The 18,425-nt window shown below is 43.3% G+C and overlaps 1 protein-coding gene and 1 long non-coding RNA gene across 2 annotated transcripts in view; both read left to right on the forward strand.

Moving 5' to 3' along the window:
- Positions 1–1,553: 1,553 nt before the first annotated feature.
- On the forward strand, positions 1,554–16,655 carry LOC135096535 (nitrilase and fragile histidine triad fusion protein NitFhit-like). The gene is given in 16 exon segments (XM_063998087.1): positions 1,554–1,696; positions 3,481–3,651; positions 4,564–4,678; positions 5,266–5,421; positions 6,473–6,559; positions 6,561–6,632; positions 6,634–6,678; positions 7,089–7,224; positions 8,164–8,240; positions 8,989–9,164; positions 9,977–10,113; positions 11,869–12,044; positions 12,246–12,427; positions 13,298–13,428; positions 14,374–14,540; positions 14,964–16,655. Coding segments are annotated over 15 exon segments (1,968 nt in total). The 5' UTR covers positions 1,554–1,696; positions 3,481–3,508; the 3' UTR covers positions 15,132–16,655.
- Positions 16,656–18,143: 1,488 nt separating this feature from the next.
- LOC135096536 (uncharacterized) overlaps positions 18,144–18,425 on the forward strand; it is an 8,661-nt gene continuing 8,379 nt past the window's right edge. The window contains exon 1 of the long non-coding RNA XR_010264781.1: positions 18,144–18,371. This is a non-coding gene — a long non-coding RNA (uncharacterized LOC135096536). The remainder of the gene's footprint in view (positions 18,372–18,425) is intronic.

Raw genomic sequence — 18,425 nt, forward strand, 5'->3', positions numbered from 1 at the left:
TGCACCAATTGCTCTAGGTCATGAAGGATAGCAAAGTTGTAGGCTAGTTCACCAGGATGGTCAGTGAAGGGAGAGGAAAGACAAAGCTGGTGGTGAACATTGAAGTCTCCAAGAATGGAGATCTCTGCGAAAAGGAAGAGGGTCAGAATGTGCTCCACTTTGGAAGTTAAGTAGTCAAAGAATTTCTTTTAGTCAGAGGAGTTAGGAGAGAGGTATACAGAACAGATAAATTTAGTATGAGAGTGACCCTGTAGTCGTAGCCAGATGGTGGAAAACTCGGAAGATTCAAGAGCGTGGGCACGAGAGCAGGTTAAGTCATTGCGCACATAAACGCAGCATCCAGCTTTGGATCGAAAATGAGGATAGAGAAAGTAGGAGGGAACAGAAAAGGGGCTACTGTCAGTTGCCTCAGACACCTGAGTTTCAGTGGGGAAAAGAAGATGAGGTTTAGAAGAGGAGAGGTGGTGTTCTTCAGATTGAAAATTAGATCTTAGACCGCGAATGTTGCAGAAGTTAATGAAGAAAAAGTTGATGGGGGTGTCAAGACACTTAGGGTCGTCGACAGAAAGGCAGTCCGACCTGAGGACATTTATGGTCCCCTCCCCAGATGGGGACTCCGAGGCTGGTGTAGGAGTCGCCATGATGATTTTGAAATTTTTGAGTGAAGGGTGTGTGTTATTAGGTGCTTGTAATTTTGTGTGGAGGAAAGGAGTTGTCTTAAAGGACAGGCTGTGACTGCCCCCTTGTGTTGTGAGACACAAAGGGAAACGTTCAGTGAGGTCACAGCTGGATTTAATGATAAGTTCACAGCACCCCCTGAACAGCTGCGAGTAATTATCGTTTCGGCATGTGTCTACTGCCTCCTGCAACAGTAAATCACTTTTACGTCGAGCGACAGCCATTGCGTGTGTGTGTGTGTGTGTGTTTCCTCTCCACCCTGACTTACCCTAAGCAGGACTAAAGATCAAGGAAACTTAAGAGAGATGTTTGTCTTTAGTTTCCTTGTTAAAGATCATTCGAAATTCCTTGCATCTACATTTACACAACTTGCCCACGCTGGGACTGAGCACTTTATTATGCCTACCTTTAAAATTACAGTGAATAATCATCTGCATAAAAAGACTGGTAGACAGCCCATAAGCACAGGCATGAACTTAAATCTACAATATTCTAAATACACATTTAAAAAAAAATAAATACATTTTAAAATTCGAAGAAAATATATAAATAAATAGAAATAACTTTTCATACATTGAATTTCCTCTCGCCGTTTTCTTCCCTACAGGAGTTGCCAATGCAAAGAGTTACCTATAATATAAAGATCAAAGGAAAAAGAAAAACAGGAAAGCAGAAATAATAGGATATAATCGGGGAAGTATTGTGTAGCAATAACACAATAGACAACATTAACTATACACAATTTTTGGAAAATAAGGGTAAAGAGAATAAAAGAAATGAAAAATAATAACAGAAACCAATAGAAAAGTAATATGTAGTAAGTTAAAGGCCCAGACAGCAAAAACCTAGTCAGGAAGAGCCGTTGAAAAGGCCACTGTTCTCCCGGAGCCGAACCACAAGTTTGCTGGAAGTGGCAGCGCCGAAGTGGAGACTGGGCTGATGCTATGGCTGGCTCGCTGCTTTAATATTTCCACCGTTTTCTGCATTGATTCCCCGCGTAGTGAAGAAGAGAAGCAAGGTACGGGGGAATACTCGTCCAGCTATTGAGGAGTGGCGGGGGGAGGTGAAATAAGAGAAAAACTGGCCAGGGTCTTGCTGAATACCTGTTCCTGTCAGGTGTGTGTTAAGTGCAGGCTGTCCATCACGGTATATTGAGGGTATGAGCTTGTTGATGTGGTGGAGAGGGAGAGGGAGCGTGTGTTAGTGCTGAATCAATAGGTGGGTTGAAATTATTATGTATTTGGACAGGGTTGACAGATGGAAATAAGCTTGGTGTAGGACTGGTGGCTTCTGCACCAACCCTCGTGTTCTCGTGTCTTCAGATACCCATCACTAACAGTCTGTCTGTCTGTCTGTGGCTTTGTCAGGGATTAGTGAAATAACCTGACACGCAAATTTCCAAGCATCTTAAAAGTTAAAAGACATGCAAAAATCGTGGTTCTTTTTTTTTTTTTTTGTGTGTGTGTGATCTAGATCGTGAAAGAATTAGCTGTGATATTAATTACCTGAACTGATCTGACACCAACCTGACCTAACCTAACCTTACCCAACCAAACCTACAAATTGCCTGACTGTGCCTCATTCCTGGACAAAGTGGTGGTGCTGTTGTAATGAAGATAGTGAAAGAATTAACTGCCAAGTAAATGAACCGAACCTATAAACTTAACCTAACTTCACCCAGCCAGACCTACAAACTGTCTCATTATTCCTTGACAAAATGATTGTGTTTCTCTCTCTCTCTCTCTCTCTCTCTCTCTCTCTCTCTCTCTCTCTCTCTCTCTCTCTCTCTCTCTCTCTCTCTCTCTCGAATTATGATCAAGACAGTGAAAAATAATTAAACTGTGAAATTAATGAGCTGAATTAATATAAATGTAATCTAATGTATACATTTCCAGACAGTGGCTACTTATTTTTCCCCCCGGTCTTCCCTGCCTCCCATTTCTTTCTTTTTTTCATCAAGTCAGTGAAAAAAAAAAAATGAAAATCTAACCTAACAAATTTACAAGGTGGCTTCTTATCTCTGGGCCAAAATATTATAATTATTATTTTTTATTATTATATTATTCTTTTTTCCAAGTTCTGATGAAGATAGTGAAAGAAACAGCGGGAAAGTGAATGAACTGAATGAGTGTGAGTCTCAGCTGTCTGTTGGGTGGAAGCACTGATGTTAGTTAAAGCTAATGTTTCTCAGTCTCATGCCGAAAAAGATATTGCTACATTTTATTGGCTTTCACTGTGGTTCTGCAATGGTGAGTGTTTTCGCTGTTATATTTAGTGTGATGTGAAGGACTAACAGTAAAAATAACCCAATTTACTGATAAGAAGATATACGTAATACATTTAACCATTTGATTGTGAGCGGCAACACTGACAACCTCATCTGACGCCATCACTCACACACACACACACACACACACACACACACACACACACACACACACACACACACACACACACACACACACACACACACACACACACACACACACACACACACACACACACACACACACAGAAATCCCTGCCAGTTTTGAGGTGTCAGACCATAATACCATTTTTGTGTGCCTTGTGGCTGACCCGCGGAGATGGAAGAGGGTTTGGGCCATACAGCGCTACACTTCACTCAGTTCCCTTCCAGTCAGGCTTGGCTCGGCATGTTATTAATGCACTCATTAGTACGAATCTTTTGTTTTGTTTGCGTGAATCTCATTGTATTTTTTCATTTTGTTTGTGAGTCTTTTCATTTTGTTTGCATGAGTGTGAGTGAGTCTCCTAATGGATGTGGCTGTGTTGCCCTCCCAGGCTGTGTTGAGGTGAGGTGAGGTGCTAGATGACCCTGCTGCTGCTCGGCCGGCTCCTGGTGGCTCCCGGCCGTGTCTTTCTGCCTAGCACCACCACCACCGCCACCACTGCTGCCACCGCCACCGCCACACGCCTGGCAGCGCTCACCAGACGCACCATGGCTCAGGCAAGGTGTGTGTTTATATAGTTTTCAATTTTATTTTTATAGGATTAAGTGAAGAGTTTGTTTGTAATGTCTCATCCTTTATTTATTCATTCAGTTTTCCATATAAGAGGGCAACAAAAACTTGGAATAAAAAAGGAAAAAGGCTCGCTTAAATGCCAGTTCCCACAGCAGTGCCAAAAGAATGATTAAATAATGGAAGACAAGTGTGTTGAAGCCTCCCTCCTGAAAGAGTTCAAGTCACAGGCAGGAGGAAAAACAGAAGCAGGCAGGAAGTTCAAGAGTTCACCAGAGAAAGGAATGAATGATTGAGAGTACAGGTTAACTCTTGCATTAGAGAGGTGGACAGAATAGCGGTGAGAGAAAGAAGAGTGTTGTGCAGCGAGGCCGTGGGAGGAGAGGAGGCAAGCAGTTAGCAAGATCTGAAGAACAGTTAGTGTAAAAATAGCGGTAGAACTTGTCACATTCCTCTTTAAAGCAATGAATGGTCCTTGCACATACAGCTTGGTCAGGCAGTGTTTTCTTTTGGCTTATGCTCTTTCAGGACGACTGTTTTTCCTCACATCTTTCTTCATTCTCCTCTTTTATACAGTTTATTATAGTGTCCTCTTAGTGTTAGTTGTTTTGTGTGTGTGTGTGTGATGCAATATGGTAACTTTTGTGGACTGTAGGTTAGGTTAGTGGTAGTTTAATGATATACTCTGCTACTTCAGATTTAGGGGACACTCTAGGTGTTGTGAATGTGTTGTGAATCTGTCTGTGTCTGTTTGTCCATTTGTGTGTGTGTGTGTGTGTTTCCATTAGTACATAAGCTATTGTAGATATTATATAAATCTATTGTACTTTTCTATGTATTTATATGTACATCCCAACACACACACACACACACACAGTCATGACCTCACCTCCTGTGCCTTCAGCGTACAGAGCGCTCGTCGGGTGGCGGTGACACAGATGACAGCCACAACAGACAAAGAGCGCAACTTCAACATATGTGCGGATTTAGTGGAGCGAGCAACACAGTGTGGAGCGCAGGTGAGTGTGGAACTATTAGGCATACAGGTGGCGTACAGGGGAGGTTGAGGCATACAGGTGGCATACAAGGGAGATTGAGGCATGCAGGTAAGTCTAGATTCAGATAAGTGTAGTATTTTAATTTTTTTTTTTTTTTTTTTTTTTTTTTTTTTGAGGGTAAAGAATTAGCAGTTTTCATTGTGACTTCTTGTTTGTTGTTGTTGTTTTTCTGTTTTTTTTTTGGGTAATCTTGGTTCAGATAGGTGTGGTATTTTGAAGGTTACTTTGAATTGTTTAACAGTTTAACAGGCTACAGTGGAAATTATTGGGATTTTTAAGGGTGTTTTCCTGGTTTCAGTGGTAGTTTAAGAAGGATCGCACCTCTTCCTTCTTCATCTTCTTTTTCTTGCTCTTTCTCCTCTTTTTCTTGTTCTTCATTCTTCATCTTCATCCTCCTCCTGTTCCTCTTTACCATCCTCCTCCTCTTAATCCTGCACCTCTTTTTCCTTCTCTCCCAATTCCCTCACATCTATCATATATTATCTTTTTCCCCTTTCTCCAACCACCACCACCACCACCACCACCACCACCTCACTCCTCCCCCACAGATGGTGTTTCTCCCTGAGGCGTGTGACTTCATAGCAGAGTCGAAGGAGGAGTCGGTGCAGCTGGCAGAGTCACTTTATGGCCCTCTGGTAGCCAAATACCGTAAGCTGGCCGCCTCCCTTAAGGTGTGGCTGTCCCTCGGTGGCCTACACGTCAAGGTGTGTGTGTGTGCGTGTGTGTGTTTTTTTTTGTTTTGTTTTTGTTTTTGTTTGTTTCTTGTTCTTGTTTATTTTATTTCTTTGTTTTTTTTTGTTAGTGTAATGTTATTTATTTGTTTTATTTGTTTTATGTAGGATTTAATTGTTTGTATTTGTATTTAATTTGTTTATATATTTTTTTTACAGTGATGATTGAATCTGTGTGTGTGTGTGTGTGTGTGTGTGTGTGTGTGTGTGTGTGTGTGTGTGTGTGTGTTTCCTTTTTTTTATTTAGTTAGTTTTATTTTTTGGGGGATTTATTTATTTGTTCATCTATCTACTTATGTTTATTTGCTTGTGTTCGTATTTCTTTCTTTATTCATTTATTTATTTACTTATGCATTTATTTCATTGTTTCCATTTCTTACAATATTGAGTTATGCTTGTGCGTGCGTGCGTACGTGCGTGCGTGCGTGCGTGCGTGCGTGCGTGCGTGCGTATCTACCTATTTGTCTATCTATTCACATGTATATTTGAATTTATTTTTCATTTCTTTTCTGGTCACCTGTGTTGTGTTAGAATGAGTGAAAATATTAATGGAATGATGATGATGATGATGAAGATTCTTAAATTGAAAGGATTATACATATTATTATCATTGTTGTTGTTATTATTGTTGTTGTTGTTAGTAGAAGCATCATTGAAGTGATACGCGGATTTTTAAGGGTGTTTTTACAGTTCTAGTGACAGATTAACAACATTTTTTACATCATAAACAGGAGAAACACTCTTGAGAACCTCCACTACTTTCCAAAGGCTGTAGTTGAAGTGACACACAGGTTTTTAAGGGTGTTTTTTACGGTTGTAGTGACAGATTAACATTTCTACTTTATTAACAGGAGAAACACTCTTGAGAACCCAGCTAATTATCTCTGTGGCCTTGGAAAACAGTCATGAAGAGAGAGAGCACAGCATTTCAGATCACCAACACACATGCCTTGTTGTTGCTCTACACCACCACCACCACCACCTTGGTTCCTCACATTGCCATCACACTGTGTCCCACCAACAGGAGGAGGGAGAAGACAAGATCAGCAACACCCACGTAGTGATTGATGACCGGGGGGAGCTGGCAGCCACTTACGTCAAGACCCACCTGTTTTAGTGTTCATATCCCGGAGAGGAACCTGCACCTGGAAGAGAAGACCTATGTGACCCCTGGCTCGGCAGTGCACCCCCCCCATTGCCACCCCTGTCGGCGAGGTGGCCCTGGCGATTGTATCCTTCTGTGTGTGTGTGTGTGTGTGTGTGTGTGTGTGTGTGTGTGTGTGTGTGTGTGTGTGTGTGTGTGTGTGTGGGGGGGCGGGGGGGAGCTAGGGAATGGCTTAGTTGTGAGGAGCAGGGGTGGACCAGTGTGTGCTGTGGGGCCTTGCTGTGTGTGTGTGTGGCCAGCTGCGGTGTGTCTAAGCTCCTGGGGTGTAGCAGAGTGGTCCATGAGATTGTCCCTTTTCCACCAGGGGCAGACAGGGCTATGACTAAATGTGTGGTGTGTGTGTGTGTGAGTGTGGTGCCTTGTCTGTGCTGCCCTGTGTGGGATTGCCAGCCTGGTATAGAGACAGACAGACAGACAAACTATTACTTACCCAGACACCCTCAGTCAGCCAGGCAGCCTCCTTAACCCGTCACAGTGCTATGACATGAGGTTCCCGGAGATGAGTCTAATGCAGCGATCCCTCGGCGCCCACATCCTTACCTTCCCCTCTGCCTTCACTGTCACCACCGGCCTGGCCCACTGGGAGCCCTTGCTACGAGTGAGAGCCATAGGTGAGAGGGAGAGTGAGACAGCGTGTGTTTTCCTTCAGGTACTTTTTATTTTCTCTTTGATTTCCCTGAGTCATAAGTGAGAGGGGAGGGAGAGAGAGAGAGGGAGTGAGAGAAGATATGTATATATTTTTATTATTTTTCTGTGTTTTTTCTAGTTCTTTTCATCTTTGTTCTATCTTTTCTTCCTCCTCCTCCTCCTCCTCCTCCTCCTCCTCCTCCTTCTCCTCCTCCTCCTCCTCCTCCTCCTCCTCCTCCTCCTCCTCCTCCTCCTCCTCCTCCTCCTCCTCCTCCTCCTCCTCCTCCTTCATCTTTCCTGGTTCATCTTACATCTTCCTTCTCTCTCTCTCTCTCTCTCTCTCTCTCTCTCTCTCTCTCTCTCTCTCTCTCTCTCTCTCTCTCTCTCTCTCTCTCTCTCTCTCTCTCTCTCTCTCTCTCTCTCTCAAGTGAGTGAGAGGGAGAGAAAGAGAAAGAGAATATAAATTTTCATCTTAATATTCTTCATCTTAATCTTTTCTCTCTTTTTTTTAAAGTTTTTATGAGTGAGAGAGAGAGAGAGAGAGAGAGAGAGAGAGAGAGAGAGAGAGAGAGAGGGAGGGGAAGTAAGAGAATGTGTATTGATATTTCTGTTATTTCTCTTTCTTTTTCTCTTTCTTCTAATTCCTGTACTTCTTCCTTCTCTTTTCTTTTCATCTTCATTTGCTGCATCTCTCTCTCTCTCTCTCTCTCTCTCTCTCTCTCTCTCTCTCTCTCTCTCTCTCTCTCTCTCTCTCTCTCTCTCTCTCTCTCTCTCTCTCTCTCTCTCTCTCTCTCTCTCTCTCTCTCTCTCTCTCTCTCTCTCTCATTCATTCATTCATTCATTCATTCATTCATTCATTTCCTCTTTCTCGTTTTGCTAAACTGTAATTCCTCCTCCTCCTCCTCCTCCTCCTCCTCCTGCAGAGACGCAGTGCTATGTAGTGGCGGCAGCACAGACAGGGCAGCACAACAAGAAGAGATCATCATATGGTCATGCTATGGTGAGTGGGGTTATCTTAGGTCAGGTTAGGTTAGGTTAGGTTAGGTTTGGCTAGGTTAGGTTTGGTTAGGTTAGGTTAGGTTAGGTTTGGCTAGGTTAGGTTAGTGTGTGGTGGTGTGTGGGAGAGGATGGGAGGGAAGAGTATGGGAGAGGTTTCAGTTTGGGTTATTGAGTGTTTGTTATTTATTTATTTATTTATTTATTTATTTATTTATTTATTTATTTATTTTTTTTTTTTTTTGTGTGTGTGTGTGTGTGCATAGATAGATTAGTATTCTTATTATGTCAAGGCTGGTTTGTGTGGTATTGCCAGTCTGGTATACGTAGATAGATAGATAGATAGATAGATTATTGTTCTTGTTCTTGTTCTTGTTCTTCTTCTTCTTCTTATTATTATTATTATTATTATTATTATTGTTGTTGTTGTTGTTGTTGTTGTTGTTGTTGTTGTTGTTGTACTACTTATTGCTTTTACTTCTGCTACTACTACTACTACTACTACTACTACTACTACTACTACTACTACTATTGTTATTGTTATTTTTGTTGATGTTTTTGCCCATTTATCAATTTTACTGCTCGTGTCATTGCAATTGTTGCTCTGTCATCAACTCCTCCCCTGTAACTGACTGTCTTCAGCCTCTCTCCCCTCATCAACTCCTCTCCTCTAACTAACTGTCTTCAGCCTCTCCCTCCCCCTCACTGCAACATCCCTACCTGCTCTCACAACACCACAACACCCTTCACAGATAGTGGATCCCTGGGGGGCAGTCATCAGCCAGGTGAGCGAGGGCACAAACTTTGCAGTGGCAGACATAAACCTTGACTACCTGGAGACAATCAGGAGGGAGATGCCTGTGCAGAGCCATCGCCGCGCTGACCTCTACCACACCAGCCTGCTGCCTCACCACATGCCTGGCCTGCGGTGGGTGTGGGGGCCTGGGGGTATGGTATCTTGGTAACCTGTGTACTTGTATATTTGAGTCCTGAGGGTTTAAAGTTACTGGTTGACCATGTGTAATCTTCCTTTCCTCCCTCAGTCAGGATGTAATGGTACTTGTTGGTTTTTTGTTTATTAATGAATAGTACCTGTTTACGTGAATAGTGATGCAGGAAAGTACTCACAGGGTTTAATAAGTCTGATACATAAAGTCACAGGGAAAAATGTAAGTGTAGGTGATGATAGAATAAGTTGTGAAGTTTATATCTTGAGTCATTCAGTATGTACGTTTGTTGTGACGTCACCAGACACCCACCAACGAACACACAGAGAAATAAAAAATAATAAATAATTGCAGATAAGTATGGCAGTACCAAAATGCTGCATGATTGGCCACCAGGAACAAAAATTCTTTCCCTAATTCACACAATTTCATTCATTTTTATTCTTGGATGCCATTCTGTCATGTATGCATTCGGAAACACAGTCTACATTATTAGTAGTTCGTAAATACATGGTGTGATTTGCGATGCTTTCATACACAACATTAATTATTACTCGTGATTGCTGAGGATTCCGATGGCAGACTTTGGGCTCAGATATCAGGCAGCTGTGGTGGAATTGCCAGACTCCAACTGTACTGGGGGTGTGTGGGAGGGGTAGTGTGTGTGTGTGTGTGTGTGTGTGTGTGTTTGTTATCCAAGTCTGCATATGTGTGGTTTGTACATATATACACACACACACACACACTAACAACCTTCCCAACAGCCTTCCTAACAACCTTCCTAACATTGCAGGGTGTGTGAGTTAGTGCCGCCGCCCAGCCACTACGTCAGTTACCAGTTTGGGGGTGTGCGTGTGCCTGGCGGGTGTGTGTTCCTGAAGACTCACCTGTCACATGCCTTTGTCAACAAGAAGCCACTGGTGCCTGGGCGTATCCTTTGTGTGTGTGTGTGTGTGTGTGTGTGTGTGTGTGTGTGTGTGTGTGTGTGTGTGTGTGTATTTTGAGGTTGTACTTGTATTTTTGTTGTTTGTTTGTTATTTTATTTTATTTTATTTCATTTCATTTCATTTCATTTCATTTTATTATTTATTTATTCATTCATTTATTTTTATTCTTATTTATTTATTTTGTGTGTGTGTGTGTGTGTGTGTGTGTGTGTGTGTGTGTGTGTGTGTGTGTGTGTGTACTGTGGTGTTTGGATTTGTTTGTTTGTGGTTTTTTTTATGTTTACACTTAGCCATGTTTTGTGTATGTTTAAATTTACCGGACACACACACACACACACACACACACACACACACACACACACACACACACACACACACACACACACACACACACACACACACACACACACACACATTTCCTTAGTATTCCTTTGTTCTTTATTTATTTATCTTTAGTTGATTAAGCCTTATCCACTTAAATTTACTCTTTATTTGATATATTTTAAGTTATAATCAATGTTTTGCTTTCAGGGACAAGAGAGTGAATGGGGGGCCCTCAATCACTCTGGCCTTCTCAATCACCTCTTATTTCTTGAAGGGAATACAGTAGTAGTACTCAGCCCTCCCTCTGAGCACCCTCTCCTCCAGGGGCTGACGGGGCTGAGAGTCTGTTTGCTGTGTGTGTGTGTGTGTGTGTGTGTGTGTGTGTGTGTGTGTGTGTGTGTGTGTGTATGTTGGTTGCTGGCCTGGTAAAGAGGTGGACTATTTGTTTATTTATTCATTATTTTTTGTTTTTATTTTATTTATTTATTTATTTATTTATTTTTGCTTGTCTCTGTTTTCTTGTTTATTTGTTTGTGTTTGTTTCTGTTTTTATGTGTATCAGTTTACACTTAGTTTTCATGTTAAAATTTGTTTGTTTACATTTATATTTCTCTCTCTCTCTCTCTCTCTCTCTCTCTCTCTCTCTCTCTCTCTCTCTCTCTCTCTCTCTCTCTCTCTCTCTCTCTCTCTCTCTCTCTCTCTCTCACCTGTTTCAATTAGGTTATTTTCACCTATTTACCTGTAGACTTTTCCCTATTCACATTTACCATTTTATTTTTTTTTGTTTTTGCTGCTTTATTTCCACCCGTTCAATTTCACCTGTTTATTCAATACCTGTTCATATTCACTTATTTATTTCGATCTATTAATATTTACCTGTTTATTTTTACCTGTCTATATTCACCCATTTATCTTTACCTGTCTTTATTTACCTATTTCATTTTTTTTTCCTGTTTGGTATCTGTCTGTACTTAAGACAACATGTAGAGAGGAAGAGTCCTGTCCCTCTCACTCCCTCTCTCCTGGTCACTTCTTACACCATGCAGGAACACAGTGGCAGCATTCTCAGCCCCACTGCACGGTCTCACTGTGAAGGGGCAAGGGTGGACCAGTGTGTGCTGTGGGGCCTTGCTGTGGGTGTGTGTGGCCAGCTGTGGTGTGCCTAAGCTCCTGGGGCGTAGCAAGGTTGTCCACAAGACTGTCCCTTTCCACCAGGACTGTGACTGTGTGTGTGTGTGTGTGTGTGTGTGTGTGTGTGTGTGTGTGTGTGTGTGTGTGTGTGTGTGTGTGTGTGTGTGTGAAAGCTCTAAAAACACCCCAAACCTTCTAAAAACCTTAAAATCACCCCTTAATTCCTTAAAACCACATCAAACCTTCAAAACCTTTACCAAACACTCCTTCACTAACAAGCCAGATGTTTTGCTGACCCCTGAGCGACCGGCCCTGCGTCTGGCCCACCTGAGTGCTGCCGAGGTGAGCGACCTGGCCCAGCTCACCCAGCGCACCCTGGATGTCGTCATGGACCACTACCGCCCTGACAGCTGCCAGGTGGCCATCCAGGACGGCCCTGCTGCTGGCCAGACCATTGATGTGAGCACTGGGGAGGGAGCTGCTAATGATTATATTGTCACTACTACTGCTATAGCTAAGAATGATAAAAAAAACTACTACATCTATTTATATTACTACATCTACTACTACTGCAGCTTTAAGGATCACAAAAAACAACTACTACTTCTATTTACACTACTACTACCAATACCACTGCAACTCCATGCGTTCCACCCACAGCACGTCCACCTGCACATTGTTCCCCACTCGGCCGCACTACGCAAGGCTCTGCAGGGCCACGAGGGGAACCCAGAGAGGCCGTGGCGGGAGGAGAACGAGATGGAGGAGGAGGCAAATACATTGAGACAAGTGGCCGCTCGAGTCCTGCCAGCCTTGTCCTCACCCACTCCTCAAGTCCCCAGGCAAGCATACACACACGCACACACACACACACACACACAATTGGAAAAAATGTAAGGGTAACCATCCCAGGTCTTGTTTACTAGGCTGGTTGGCGCCATCCAAAACCCTCAGTATCAAATTATAGTGTACTTTCTTAGGCTTAATATATTCTTGGGTCTTTTTTCTGGTATGGTCGTCTCTTAACACTGAGGCCACTGATAGATTATTTAGATGGATGTGAAGAAAAGGGAATATAAGGAAAAGTAATGGAAGCAAGTATTTTAGAGACTGTGATGGAAAAATAAGTGTTAGGACGTGCTGGTGGTGATGAAGGGTTAACATGTAGTGTGTTTGTTAGTATGTAAGTTAATATGTAACCTGGGAATTTTTAGCTAAGGCTCAATATTATTATTATTATTATTATTATTATTATTATTATTATTATTATTATTATTGTTATTATTATTATTATTATTATTGTTATTATTATTGTTATTGTTATTGTTATTGTTGCACATATCTGAAGTGTGCTATGTACTGTGAGAATTAATGTTACAGACAGAAGAGGTGATGGAGACAAAACCACCACCACCATCACCACCATCACCCCTAACATCATCATTGCAAATTTCACTTTGGTGCCATTACTGAAACAACTAACTCTCTCTCTCTCTCTCTCTCTCTCTCTCTCTCTCTCTCTCTCCTCTCTCTCTCTCTCTGTCTCTCTCTGTCTCTGTCTCTCTCTCTCTCTCTCTCTCTCTCTCTCTCTCTCTCTCTCTCTCTCTCTCTCTCTCTCTCTCTCTCTCTCTCTCTCTCTCTCTCTCTCTCTCTCTCTCTCTCTCTCTCTCTCTCTCTCCTCTCTCTCTCTCTCTCTCTCTCTCTCTCTCCAGAGCTGCTGTGCTGGACTGGGAGCTGCCCCGCCTGCTGCCGCTTGGCCCAATTGCTGTGCCCGACGCTGCTGTGGTGCTCAAGACCAAGCATTCCTGTGCCTTTGTTGCTCCAAACCCAATCCTGCCTGGCCGTATCCTTAAGGGTGTGTGTGTGTGTGTGTGTGTGTGTGTGTGGGTGTGTGTGTTTACTTAGTGCTTCGTGGGACAAGAGGTCTGCTGGTGCCATCCCGTCTCTATGTATACTTGCACTGACTGTCTCCTTACCCAGACTGTTCATACATCTACTCATCTATATGCAAAGTTTGATGTCTCTCTTACAAGCACTCTCCCTCAGCCTCCCTCCATGCCCTGTAGTGTCTGTGTCTCAAGCCATCAGGTCACTCTGTTCCACCTTCACCCTCCTCCACCTTGCCTTGTTTTATATATTGCAGTCAAGTTTACTCTTTCTCATTTTTTCCAGTGTTGGTAGGTGTTGCCTTGCCAGTCTTCCTCCATATGACAAGTCTCTGATGCTTGGTGCCACTTTTGTTACTGCTGTGTGGGTGTGTGTGTGTGTGTGTGTGTGTGTGTGTGTGTGTGTGTGTGTGTGTGTGTGTGTGTGTGTGTGTGATTGCTTCTGTTTTCTCAGTATTTTAGTGGAGCTCACAAGGTCTTGTTTCTTTATCAGATTATCACTTTCGCTTATGATGTTCACACACGCCACAACCAGAATTATGTAAACACCCTTGAAAACCTCAACATCTTCCACTAGCACCTATTATATATCATTCTTAAATTATCACTAGAACCTTGAAAAAACCCCAACAACTTCCACAAGAACCTGCTAAAGATATAATGTCTCTTAAACCATCACTAAAACCATGAAAACACCCTTGAAAACCCCAAAAACCTTTCACTAGAACCTGTTACAGATATATAACACTTAAACCATCACTAGAACCTTGAAAAACCCAAATAACTTTCGGTACAGCCCATCAAAGCCATCTACAGACTACAGAGCTAATAACCAATGCTACAAGGTCCCTCACTGCAATCCCAGTAAGGTCAGAAGCCACGCCCTTAACCAGCAATGCCAGATGTGTACGTGTCGTCGCTGGCGCCATGTGAGGGTCTGCGGAGGGCCGGTGCAGCACAGGTTGTCGACTTGTTTCTGGCAGCTCAAATGGTGCAGAAGTGTGTGGAGACTCACCAGGGGGCAGCAGCCTCTACCCTGGTGATGCTGGAGTCTGCTTGTCCTCACCAGGTGTGTGTGTGTGTGTGCTTGGCAGGTGGTGTAGGGAACGGTTTCAGTGTGAGGGGCAGGGGTGAACCAGTGTGTGCTGTGGGGCCTTGTTGTGGTCTCAGGATAGGAAGAGGTGCAGGGTAGGTCTTACTGTGAGGGCAGGGGTGGACTAGTTTGTGCTGTGGGGCCTTGCTGTGTGTGTGTGTGGCCAGCTGTGGTGTGTCTAAGCTCCTGAGGTGTAGCAGAGTGGTCCATGAGACTGTCCCTTTCCACCAGGGGCAGACAGGCCTATGACTAAATGTGTGTGTGTGTGTGTGAGAGCAAGTGTGTGGTAACTGGTGTGGGCCATCCTGTGTGGGATAGCACTTTGATTACTATATGCACCTCTCCTCTCCCCTTCCCCACCACCATCACTCACCTCTCCCTCCTGCTCTGGCACCCCAGCAGCACCTACAAATACAGATCGTGCCACGCAGTGAGGACGACCTGCCCACCAATGACGACATCTACTCCGCCGTCCTGAGTCACGCCAGCCAGGCACCACAGTGGACCTTCACCGCAGAGCTGGCCGCCGTCGCCAGCCAGCTCAGGGGTCTGGTGTCCCTCATGTGAAGACCCCAGTGTGTTGTGGTGGTGGTGGCTCGCTGCACTGTGTTGTGTGAAGGGAGTCTGTCTTTGCTAACCTAAGTCGTGTGTGTGTGTGTGTGTGTGTGTGTGTGTGTTGGTGTTTTGTTTTTGGTGTGTTTGAATGTTACCTAACCTAACTAAACCTAACCTAAAGAGTGGTGATCTTTGCTAACCTAAACCATGTGTGTGTGTGTGTGTGTGTGTGTGTGTGTGTGTGTGTGTGTGTGTGTGTGTGTGTGTGTGTGTGTGTGTGTGTGTGTGTGTGTGTTGGTGTTTTGTTCTGGGTGTGCTTGAATGTTAACCTAATCTTATCTGTGAAAAGTGTTCTAACCTAGCCTAACCTAATCTAATCTGCATCTCTCAGTGTCTTTTATTTGTTTTTTGAAGTGTGTCTGAATGTAACCTAACCTAATCTGTGAGGAAGTGTTTTAACCTAACCTAAACTGAACTGACCTTTACTGACCCAAGCCAGTCACTGCATCTCCCGGTGTTTGACCCTAACCTAACTGTGACAAAGTGTTCTAACCTTACATTACCTAAACCAGCTTGCATCCCTGAGAGTTTGGATTTCAGGGAAGTGTTTGTATGTAACCTAACCTAACTACCCATTCATCTATTTATTAATCTATCAGTGCACCAGCTGCCAATCTCTCTTGGGGAAACTGTCTGACATAACCTAATCTGACCTAACCGAAGCCATCCTGCATTACTCAGTACGTTGTTTAGTGGAAGTGTTTGAATGTAACTGAAAAGGATCTGATCTAATCTAACACCATAACTCCAATCCTTCGCCAATCAGTCAGTCAGTCAGTCAGTCAATCAGTCAGTCAGTCAGTCAGTCAGTCAGTCATTCAGTCAGTCAGTCAGTCAGTCAGTCAGTCAGTCTTTCTCCTAACCTAACTACCTTTTGTATACCAGTCATTCAGTCAGTCAGTCATTCAGTCAGTCAGTCAGTCAGTCAGTCAGTCAGTCAGTCAGTCAGTCAGTCAGTCAGTCTTTCTCCTTCTAACCTAACTACCTTTTGTATACCAGTCAGTCAGTCAGTCAGTCAGTCAAGTGTTTCTCTTCTAACCTCTCCAGTCAGTCAGTCAGTCAGTCAGTCAGTCAGTCAATGTCCAATTATAACTATGTCCTTTCTGTGATAAAGATGTAAGAATTATTGTAGTAACCTTGTATGTTTGTATGTATGTATGTTTGTATGAGTGACTGTGTGTGTGTGTGTGTGTGTGTGTGTGTTTTCCTCAAAGGTGCTGTTTCTTAGTCAACATACATATTCATTTAGGCTGTGTTATGTATATTTAAGTATTGGTGTGTGTATGTGTGTATGTTAATTAATTGGTTAATTGTGTATAGTTTTGTATGAGGGAGAATTTTGTATGTATTTTCATCTTAATTATTGATATACTTTGCACTTATCATAGTTGTTTATTCATATATTTACTTATTTATTTATTATGTTATTATTTTTTAGTTCTTTCATTTCTTACTATTTACTTACTTTTAAATTCATTCAGTCAGTCTATTATTATCATTATTATTACTATTTTTACTTATTTTATCATTGATGTTTTGTTATATTTATTTGTTTATTTATTCATTCATTTATTATTATTTTCTTTTATGATCTAAGCTTGTAACCTCAAAGGGAATGCGCGTACTTCTAGAACCTCATTTGGTCTCATTCTATCTTTTTGAGGCTCATTTGATAAGTCTCTGTTTTACCGAGGCTCATTTGATCAGCCTTTCTGTTTTTCCGAGGCTCATTTGATAAGTCTTTGCTTTACCGAGACTCATTTGATCAGCCTTTCTGTTTTTCCAAGGCCCAGTCAGTCAGCCTTTCTGTTTCTTGAGGGTCGGTCAGTCAGCCTTTCTGTTTCTGTGAGGCCCAGTCAGTCAGCCTTTCTGTTTCTGTGAGGCTCAGTCAGTCAGCCTTTCTGTTTCTGTGAGGCTCAGTCAGTCAGCCTTTCTGTTTCTGTGAGGCTCAGTCGGTCAGCCTTTCTGTTTCTGTGAGGCTCAGTCAGTCAGCCTTTCTGTTTCTGTGAGGCTCAGTCAGTCAGCCTTTCTGTTTCTTGAGGCTCAGTCAGTCAGCCTTTCTGTTTCTGTGAGGCTCAGTCAGTCAGCCTTTCTGTTTCTGTGAGGCTCAGTCAGTCAGCCTTTCTGTTTCTGTGAGGCTCAGTCAGTCAGCCTTTCTGTTTCTGTGAGGCTCAGTCAGTCAGCCTTTCTGTTTCTGTGAGGCTCAGTCGGTCAGCCTTTCTGTTTCTGTGAGGCTCAGTCAGTCAGCCTTTCTGTTTCTGTGAGGCTCAGTCAGTCAGCCTTTCTGTTTCTGTGAGGCTCAGTCAGTCAGCCTTTCTGTTTCTGTGAGGCTCAGTCAGTCAGCCTTTCTGTTTCTGTGAGGCTCAGTCAGTCAGCCTTTCTGTTTCTGTGAGGCTCAGTCAGTCAGCCTTTCTGTTTCTGTGAGGCTCAGTCAGTCAGCCTTTCTGTTTCTGTGAGGCTCAGTCAGTCAGCCTTTCTGTTTCTGTGAGGCTCAGTCAGTCAGCCTTTCTGTTTCTGTGAGGCTCAGTCAGTCAGCCTTTCTGTTTCTGTGAGGCTCAGTCAGTCAGCCTTTCTGTTTCTGTGAGGCTCAGTCGGTCAGCCTTTCTGTTTCTGTGAGGCTCAGTCAGTCAGCCTTTCTGTTTCTGTGAGGCTCAGTCAGTCAGCCTTTCTGTTTCTGTGAGGCTCAGTCAGTCAGCCTTTCTGTTTCTGTGAGGCTCAGTCAGTCAGCCTTTCTGTTTCTGTGAGGCTCAGTCAGTCAGCCTTTCTGTTTCTGTGAGGCTCAGTCAGTCAGCCTTTCTGTTTCTGTGAGGCTCAGTCAGTCAGCCTTTCTGTTTCTGTGAGGCTCAGTCAGTCAGCCTTTCTGTTTCTGTGAGGCTCAGTCAGTCAGCCTTTCTGTTTCTGTGAGGCTCAGTCAGTCAGCCTTTCTGTTTCTGTGAGGCTCAGTCAGTCAGCCTTTCTGTTTCTGTGAGGCTCAGTCAGTCAGCCTTTCTGTTTCTGTGAGGCTCAGTCAGTCAGCCTTTCTGTTTCTGTGAGGCTCAGTCAGTCAGCCTTTCTGTTTCTGTGAGGCTCAGTCAGTCAGCCTTTCTGTTTCTGTGAGGCTCAGTCAGTCAGCCTTTCTGTTTCTGTGAGGCTCAGTCAGTCAGCCTTTCTGTTTTTTCTGAGGCTCAGTCAGTCAATCTTTGTTTCTGCAAGGCTCATTTGGTCAGCATTCCTGTTTCTGCAAGGCTCATTTGGTCAGCATTCCTG

The sequence above is a fragment of the Scylla paramamosain genome, unplaced genomic scaffold (genome assembly GCF_035594125.1).
Source record: "Scylla paramamosain isolate STU-SP2022 unplaced genomic scaffold, ASM3559412v1 Contig4, whole genome shotgun sequence".
NCBI lineage: Eukaryota > Metazoa > Arthropoda > Malacostraca > Decapoda > Portunidae > Scylla > Scylla paramamosain.